The 9,576-nt window shown below is 49.7% G+C and overlaps 1 protein-coding gene across 1 annotated transcript; it reads left to right on the top strand.

Annotated features, from left to right (window-relative positions):
* Window positions 1–2,593: 2,593 nt before the first annotated feature.
* Window positions 2,594–9,003, top strand: LOC100274443 (uncharacterized). Its single transcript, NM_001360596.1, has 11 exons — window positions 2,594–2,816; window positions 4,748–4,917; window positions 5,026–5,128; window positions 5,210–5,378; window positions 5,513–5,647; window positions 5,740–6,083; window positions 6,169–6,304; window positions 6,414–6,662; window positions 6,929–7,149; window positions 7,266–8,226; window positions 8,369–9,003. The coding sequence occupies exons 1-11, from the start codon at window positions 2,665–2,667 to the stop codon at window positions 8,693–8,695; spliced, it is 2,967 nt and encodes a 988-aa protein (NP_001347525.1). The 5' UTR covers window positions 2,594–2,664; the 3' UTR covers window positions 8,696–9,003.
* Window positions 9,004–9,576: the final 573 nt, after the last annotated feature.

Raw genomic sequence — 9,576 nt, 5'->3', positions numbered from 1 at the left:
GGACACGTTATGGAAAACTACTTGACAACATCATTAAATTTATGCACTGCATATGCACATCCCTCAAAATGGATATATTTGGGATCTGGGAGATATGGTACCCAGACAAGTAAAAACAACATGTACATTTTGAAACAAACAAAGGGCCACATCAGAAATTGTACCTTCAGATGTGCAATAGTCTTATCCTTGTAAGTGAATACACCGATGGACTCCACGACATACTCAGCACCAGCCTCATCCCACGGGATTTCCTCAGGGTTCTTGAGGGTCACAATAGTTAATACATTAGCTCACAGCTTGAACACAAAAGCTCAGTCCATGTCTAGAAGAGGCAGGAAAGGCGAGCACCTGATGCCAAAGACGGTGACCGGCTTGTCACCGAAGAGAAGGGTCTTGGAGTCCTTGAGTGTGATTTCACTGTTCTTCTAGTGGCCGTGCACGGTGTCGTACTTGAACATGTAGGTATACGGAAGACGGGGGAGCACATAAAACCACGATGAGCGCAGCACACAGATTTCAAATTCATTCTAAATTAAAGGAGTGCTAGATCGACGACACCTCTAGCAGCACAAACCAACTGATACCGGTGGTAGAGATAAAATATTGTAATAGAGCAATAGAACCAACAGAATCCCCAGATTAACAGAGAGACCCAACAAAAATTGAAGCCAAAACAACGCTGAACAGCGGCGGGCTGGCCAAAGGCGGTCGCAGGGGGTTGGCCGTGCGCTGGCTGGGGGCACGAACGGTCGAGCACGGTGGCGGCGGGAGTGGAAGGGCGAGGGCGCCCAGTGAGGTGTGGAGCACGGGCTGGACCGAAGTAGGCACCGGCCAGGCGGCGTCTCCGGCGCAGGGGCGTTGGGCGAATGCGACCAGGGGAGTGGTGCCACACGATCGGGGGAGGGGACTGAGAGCGAGCAACACGAACACGAACCAAGGGACATGGCTGGGGTATGGCGTACCTGTGGGTGCAGACGGTGGCGCGCGGGCGAGCGCGCACGCGCAGGCGGGGGGGGGGGCTCGGTGTGGACGCCTGCGTTATTGTGGGGGTGGGGCAGGAGAGCGGATGGTGGGGTGTGTGCGGCGTGGGGGAAGACGGGATGACAGGAGGGGATGGGGGCGATAGTGGGGGTCCAGGCCCCAAACTGCGCGCGGCGGCGGCGGCGCTCGGCCCCTGCATCCCCGACGTCGCGCTCGTCGAGATGTTCGGCCTCCTATGGACGCCAACTCCCTCCACCGCTTCACGGACCCGCTCTACCGCCAGCGGTTCGCGCAGACCCTGGCGGGGTTCCTCTGCCGCTTGGACGGCGACAGCAGCACCGAGAGCTCGCGGCTCACACGCCCCAATGCCATGGTCCTGGAGCGGAAGGAGACCACTCGGCGGTTCGTCAACGTCTCTAGGATGGCGGAGCCGCACCCCGACGCCTCCCTGTCCTTCCTGTCGCCTCCCGACGGCGAGGGGCTACGCGACGTGATCTTGGACGCCCGCGACGGTCTCGTCCTCCTGGCCCGCGCCCGGGGGCACGAGCCCCCTGACCTCCATCTTCTTCTTTGTTCCCCCGCTCGCCTCGGGGCCTTCTCGTCTTCCTTCCGTCCGATTCATCTAGCGCCGAGTCGGATTCTTGGTTAGGGTTCCGTGGGAGCAAGGATTGCGCGAGCGAGGGCATGGTGTAGGAATCTGGACGCCCACTCTTGGCTCTTGCGGACGCGCGGTGGGGGAAGCGGCGAGGTGAAGCGGCGATTTCTCCGTAAACCCCGCCGCTGGCCTGGGCCTCGCAACCGGCGCCGGAGACGCGACCGCGGCCGTGGGCGTCCCGGGCGCGGATGGGGACGGGGACGCAGACGGGGACATGGACGCCGTGGGGGTCTCGCTCCCGGACCTCACTGCCGCCGACCTGGGCCCCGCAACCGGCGCCGGAGACGGGGACGGGGGCGCGGTGGAGGTGTGCGGCGGGGGCAGGCGGCATAGTTATGGGGAGAGGAGGAGGTGGATCCAGGGCGTCCATGGCGGGGAACCGAGGCGCCTTCGGGCGAGATCCACGGCGGGGGAAGGGGCGTGGTGGAGGGGTGCGGCGGGGGCAGACGGCGCAGTGAGAGGGAGAGGCAGAAGCCGCGGGTGTTGATGCAGCGCGGAGGGTGGCGGAGGGAGCGCGGAGGGAGATGGCAGAACCGTGCGCCACTGGAAAATTGTGAACGCCTACAATAGATACATAATTAGTAGTAGAGATTTAGGGTCCGTAGCAAAAGTACGGTTAACTGGCTAGTAAAGAGTTAAGCACCATAGTGGACTTTCATGGACTGAGTCTAATCCCTCTATTTCACTTCACGAGAGCAAATTCATTAAGCACGATAGCTTGTGAATCTCCTTTTAACCTATAATTTTACTTGACGTGATTCTAAACCATGTCACTTAACTATAGAAATTAACAGATTAATAATATGATAATTTGTGCTGGTATTTTTCGAAGCTGGAAATCTTATATTTTGCTGAAGACGTGAACTTTCACCGTCATTTCCCCAACAAATAATCGAATCAGCGATCTTCTGCTCCAAGCAAGGTAGCAGAGCCGCACCCCCGTCCAGACCTTGACGAACGGCGAGCAGCAGCAGGGCGTCGCGTACCCTTCGGAGGCGGATCGTTACTCGTAGGCGGCAGCGGACATGGCTGCTGCTGCGGTGATGGTGAGCTCGGCGGGCTCCCTGCTGGCGATGCTGCAAGAGCCGGCGCCGGAGCTCAAGCTCCACGCGCTGGCCAGCCTCAACTCCCTCGTCCACGCCTTCTGGCACGAGATCTCCACCAGCGTCTCCTCCATGTAAGTCCTCTCCTCCCGGCGCCCTTCCCCGCTCCCCTAGCCGCGTCCTCCACTTCCACTCCCGCCCCCTCAATTTGCCTCTTCTGCCGCCGCCACGGCCGACCGCGGGCACTGCAGCGCCCCGTCGCCTCTTGTTTCGTTTAGTTTTGGTGAATTTCGATGATGCTAGGTTCGATTCGGGCTCGCCTGGAGAGGTCCGGTTAGGTGGCGTCGGCGGCGGCGTGTCGAGTTCGATTCAGAGGAACCCTGAGTTAGATCTGTTCGGATGGAGGTTTTGGTAGGGTTAATGTGCTGCCGTTGGTTACTGTTTGTTTGTTATATGGTTCATGCCCTCCAATTCATTGAATACTGTTTGCTGAAAAATCTGAACTTCCTTCCTAGATTTCTACAAATCTCAAACTTTTAGATTCTGGTTGTCATGATAGGACATATGAACCAAATGTGGTAATTTTGTTCTTTAAAATAAAAGGTTGTAACCTGTCACAAAGTAATACTGATCTATGTGTTTATACTGTTTTATTAGTGATTGGATGTGCCCCTGCTCACGGGTCGACACCACCGATGTTCTTTTGAAACAACAACAACAAAGTCCCAAGCAAGTTGGGGTAGGCTAGAGTTGAAACTCAACATAAACCACAAGTCACAAATTTAGCACATTTAAATAACAGAATACAAAAGAGAATCACAATACAAATTTAATACACTAATAACATAATCCTAAGATGATGGACATAAAGATAGGTTTAAAAGTACAAACATAACATAGTCATCAGTTAAGATAGCTAACATAAATGTCCAATACCAACAAGGATAACAGAGCACTAGGACGTTTATGCTGTATTGGTAACAGATCACATATAGCCATCAGTTATCAGACATATAACACAAGCAGGAGTTAACTGAACAGAACTGCTCAAGCTCAACATGTAATAGCTTCACTAATTTGGCAAAGTCACCACAAACATAAGCAGATAGTTATAAAAATGACAGTAGACATTATGAAGAGATCAACTCCACAGCTTGCACAACAAGGAAGTTCTCTTTGACCTTTCAGCTTCTCCACAAAGTCACATGTGTTTCACACATCACAAAAAGCATCATTGTAGCAGCAGGCGTCCATTGGTTTCCCTGTGATATAACATTCAGATAACATTGTCCTATTCATATAACATTCAGATAACAGCATCCTATGAGGTAAAAGACAGAACAGTAGTTGCTGGGTAACATCACTGAATTATAGCACTTTTCACTTCCTGTTGTTACAGCAACATTTTCATTCTTTGAGTAACTGAACAACACATAAAAAGTGTACTTGGATTGACTCCTATGCTTTCCTTGTGCCATACTTGAGAGAAAAAAAGGAAAAAAAGCGAAAGGGTCTCTAGTTGAGTTGGTTAGATAGTATGAGTAACACTCCTCAGTCTTGAGTTCGACTCTCCATGGGAGCGAATTTCAGGCTACTCATGCCATGGCCAAGGAACTAGGGCCCACTCATGCCATGGACACGGCGTCAGAGGCCTCCCCTGCCAGGCGTTGAGGCCTGCCTACGCCTGGGCCCGCCCTTGCTCGGGCTGCCACGCAAGGACGCCAGCAACTGGGGCACCGAGGAACCTGGTCTCGCTCGCTCCACAGCTGCAGCATCGGAGGCCTCCCATGGGTCACTGTGCCAGGGGTTGCCTGCGCCAGGGCCTGCCGTGCAGGGACACTGGCGAACATGTATGAATTGATGTTTATTTCCTGGGACTTGCATTCATTTTAGAAGGATCCATATGAATACCAAGATTATTCATGACTGCTGCAACTGATGTGCACGGGCCTAAATATTCTCTTTATCCTGGTCACTGGTTGAAAAATATTTTGACAATCAGTATAAGCTTGGGTGCTTTGCTTTGTGCTTGTATTTCTCACAATTTGTTTGCTGCTGCTTGCAGTGAGAGTTTGTATGAAGACGAGGAGTTTGTCCAGAGGCAGCTTGCAGCACTAGTTGCTTCTAAGGTGTTTTTCTACTTGGGCGAGCTAAATGATGCTCTGTCATATGCACTTGGCGCTGGACCCCTTTTTGATGTTTCTGACGATTCTGATTACGCTCAAACACTGTTAGGTGAGGAACTTCCTGGCTCCTGCATTATGACCAGTTAATTATTGCCAGTGCTAAAAGTACTGTGTTAACATTATCTCCTTTTACTGTTTTACATGTTCCTTTTTTCAGCAAAAGCTTTGGATGAATATGCTGCCATCCAATCAAGGGTCACTGGGGAAGAAAAAACGATGGATCCTAGGCTGGAGGCCATTGTGGAAAGGATGCTAGACAAGTATGATAGTTTCCTCATGGTCCATTGTTTCTTGGTTTGTTAAAAATGCTCTGAGCTCACACATACATGGTTGCCTTTCAGGTGCATTCTTGATGGAAAATATCAACAGGCCATGGGCATGTCTGTTGAGTGTCGGAGACTGGATAAACTGGAGGGAGCAATTTCCCGATGTGATAATCTTCATGGAGCGCTTTCATATTGCATCAATCTGTCTCACCAATATGTTAGTCACCGCGAATATCGATTGGAGGTAGGCATTCTATGGATGATTGAGATTATAAATCCTGCCAATTGATTCAACCTCTTGTGATTGGCACACAACTACTGTGCACATAATGTTAGAAAAACATCTTGTGATCTAACACTTTGTCTCTGTATTTCCAGATTCTACAATGTCTTGTCAAAATATATCAGACATTGCCAAATCCAGATTATTTAAGCATTTGCCAGTGTCTTATGTTCTTGGGTGAACCTGAAAGTGTTGCAAGCATCTTGGACAAGCTGATTTCTGGAAGCAAGGTATGCCCCTTTTTCCCTTTGCCAAACAAGACGGCTTCTCAGTTCGCTGATTGCCTTTGTTTTTGTAACTTAACCTTGTGTTCATTTGCCAGGATGATGCTCTCCTTGCATACCAAACTGCTTTCGATCTTGCTGAAAATGAAAATCAGGCTTTTCTCCTGAATGTGCGGGATCACCTTGATGCATTGAGTTCACATACTTCTGCCCATGTGTACCCTGCCAGTGGACCGGCTGTACCAAGTAATCAAACTAATGCTGCTACAGAACCATCCGAAGATGTCCAGATGAGGGAGAACATAACCACGCCAAATGGCAGTGCTGTCACTGTGGATCCAAATGCATCAACACATGCCGATAGGCTGACAAAAATCAAGGGTATACTGTCAGGAGAGACATCTATTCAGTTGACGCTGCAGTTCCTATACAGCCATAATAGGTAATGTGATATTATCTGACTGAATTGTAACAACTAAGTGTTCTTTTAGTTTTGTGTCTTAAATTTATTTTTGTTCATTTTACAGGTCTGATCTTCAAATTTTGAAGACTATAAAGCAAGCTGTGGAAATGAGGAACAGTGTCTGCCACAGTGCAACAATATGCTCCAATGCAATCATGCATGCAGGGACAACAGTTGATACCTTCCTCAGAGAAAACTTGGTATGTTTTGTTTTATACAGTGTACTTTTTATCAACTGCTTAGCATTTACAATTTCAATAGTTTGCTATGGTTGGTATGCTAACTCTCGTATATTGGTCTGTAATACAGGAATGGCTAGGTAGGGCAACCAACTGGGCCAAGTTCAGTGCCACTGCTGGACTAGGCGTCATTCATAGGGGCCATCTTCAACAAGGCCGCGCATTGATGGCCCCCTACCTACCACAGAATGGTGCTGGTGGCAGTGGTAGCCCATACTCGGAAGGAGGTGCCCTCTATGCTCTTGGTTTGATTCATGCCAACCATGGTGAAGGAATCAAAGAGTTTCTTCGTGAGAGTCTTCGCAACACCACTTCTGAGGTACTATTTCAGGCCACATTCCCAAATCTTTGGTTTGTAACAACCTTTCCACGAGAATGACTACAGTATACATCTCGATGTAGTTTATGTTCTTGAGTGCAATATTGCTGCAGTCTTGTAGTATAGTCTGCAGGTGGGGAAAATGTAGGAGTGAGGCAAATGTAGGCAGTGGGAAAGTTTACATTTTTTGTTATATATATATCGTAGCAACCATACACACATTTCCTTTCTTTCACACAATTGCATGCTGACTTTGTATAATATAGGTGGTCCAGCATGGTGCTTGTCTGGGACTCGGGCTTGCAGCATTAGGTACATCAGACGAGGAAATATGCGAGGACATAAAGAACATTCTTTACACGGATAGTGCTGTGGCTGGTGAAGCAGCTGGTATTGGCTTGGGTTTGCTCATGGTTGGCACGGCCAGTGAGAAGGCCACAGAGATGCTTGCCTATGCTCATGATACACAGCATGAGAAAATTATCAGGTATGCAATAGAATGCCTTCTGACAAACAAGTTATTGTAATCTACTACTCCATACATGTCATTTATTTCTGAAGATGGTAAAGATGCTCATGTTCTGATTCGTTTCCTATCTCCAGGGGCTTGTCACTTGGAATTGCATTGACGGTGTATGGCAGGGAAGAAGAAGCTGACACCTTGATCGAGCAAATGACGAGAGACCAAGATCCCATACTTCGTTACGGCGGTATGTATGCATTGGCTCTAGCATACAGAGGGACTGCAAATAACAAAGCCATCCACCAGCTTCTGCATTTTGCTGTGTCGGATGTGAGCGATGATGTGCGAAGGACTGCAGTGTTGGCTCTTGGCTTTGTCCTGTACAATGAGCCTGAACAGACACCCAGAATTGTGTCCCTACTATCAGAATCATACAATCCACATGTCCGTTACGGGGCAGCCCTGGCCGTCGGAATCTCCTGTGCCGGATCAGGATTAAGCGAAGCCATCTCCCTACTGGAGCCTCTGACATCAGACGTCGTCGACTTCGTGCGCCAGGGTGCTCTCATTGCCATGGCAATGGTGATGATCCAGACCAATGAATCTTACGATCCACGCGTCGGAGCATTCAGGCGCCAGTTGGAAAAGATAATCCTTGACAAGCACGAGGACACCATGAGCAAAATGGGCGCCATACTGGCTTCCGGCATTCTCGACGCCGGCGGCAGGAACGTCGGCATCAGGCTCAAGTCGAGGTCAAAGCATGACAGGCTCACTGCCGTTGTCGGACTAGCTGTTTTCACCCAGTTCTGGTACTGGTACCCGCTGACCTACTTCATAAGCCTCGCCTTCTCTCCGACGGCCCTCATCGGCCTCAACTCCGACCTGAAAGTGCCGACGTTTGAGTTCCTGTCGAACGCCAAGCCGTCCCTGTTCGATTACCCCAAGCCAGCGACTCAGCAGACTGCAGCCGCATCTGTCAAGGTGCCGGCGGCCATCTTGTCGACATATGCTAAGTCCAAGGCTAGGGCAAAGAAGGACGCAGAGAGCAAGGCCAAGGAGAAAGCAGATGACTCTTCCAATGCTTCTACTTCGATGCAGGTAAGCGTCGCCGGACCGATCCATTAGTTTACAAAGCTGTGTCAACTGCTTGCTTTGGCTTGCGTCCAAGCTGAACAAACTGCTTGCTTTGATTTGCATCCAGCTGATCTTTACACTGGCTATTGGTTCTCTGTGAGCTCAGGTGGACGGCGCCGCTGCGGAGAAGAAGGCTGCCGAACCCGAGCCTGCGTTCCAGGTTCTGACGAACCCGGCCCGGGTCGTTCCAGCCCAGGAGAAGTTCGTGAAATTCCTGGAAGGCAGCAGGTACAAGCCGGTGAAGGCTGCCCCCTCGGGATTCGTCCTCCTGCAGGACCTCAAGCCCACGGAGGCCGAGGAGCTCGCCCTAACTGACGCGCCGTCAACCGCCGCCGCCACGACCAACGCCCTGGCATCCAGCGCCAGCGAGCCGGCTGCCATGGCTGTCGACGATGAGCCCCAGCCGCCCCCGGCCTTCGAGTACACATCGTAAGGGTGATGGTCCTCGGATCAGGATGCATGGGTTGGCCGGTTGGGTTGTCTGTAGCAACTTCGTGTTGTTGGATGGCGGACTCGGGCGTATCGCTAATTCATTTTTTTAACTCCATATAATACCTTTCCTCAAGCATTTGTCGCGTGAAGAAAATATCTTGCTACCTGAGTTTTCTGCTGAATTTGCAGCAAATCAGGAAGCCATGTCAAGAATAATAAATTCGAACCTTTGTCCCCATATTGTCCATATATTATGAAAAAAAAAGAGGGAACAAGTTCGAATCCAATGGACGTCAATAGAGTTTGGGGAAACGAAAGATGGCCAAACCAAAATTTACGAGAACCTTTCGTCTCTTGGCGTAGCATGTGGTCGCTTCCTGTAACTATTTTCTATTCTGTTCGAATACGATGCCCCCTCGTATACGCGCTCACCTCTATATATACATACGTATACATCCTATTTCTAAGGGTACTTAAAAATATAAAAAGCTCACACATATAACTTTAGCTAGTTGCCTATACATCACTACAGTTTCTATATATAATATACGATTTCTTTGTACAACAAAAACCAATAAGTTGTAGTGATTCTATATAATATGCGGTTTCTTTGTACAACAAAAACCAATAAGTTGTAGTGATTAGAGGCGAGTCTTTCTTCCTATAGACCACAGTTTGAATCTTGATAGTTGCACTTTTTAGATATTTTATTTCGCTGGCGCGTGGGGAACGCTCGCTGCACATGTGTAGGTAGGGAGAAGGGCGACACACAATGAAAGTCGTGCTTTTATATTAGTAAGTACTAGCATATAGCTCCTGCTAACGCTACGATTCCGAAGAGGGGATGAGTCGACGATGGTGCGAGGAAGAGGTTGACGATGG

This window comes from Zea mays, chromosome 4 (genome assembly GCF_902167145.1).
Source record: "Zea mays cultivar B73 chromosome 4, Zm-B73-REFERENCE-NAM-5.0, whole genome shotgun sequence".
NCBI lineage: Eukaryota > Viridiplantae > Streptophyta > Magnoliopsida > Poales > Poaceae > Zea > Zea mays.
This window is presented reverse-complemented; position numbering and strand designations above follow the sequence as displayed.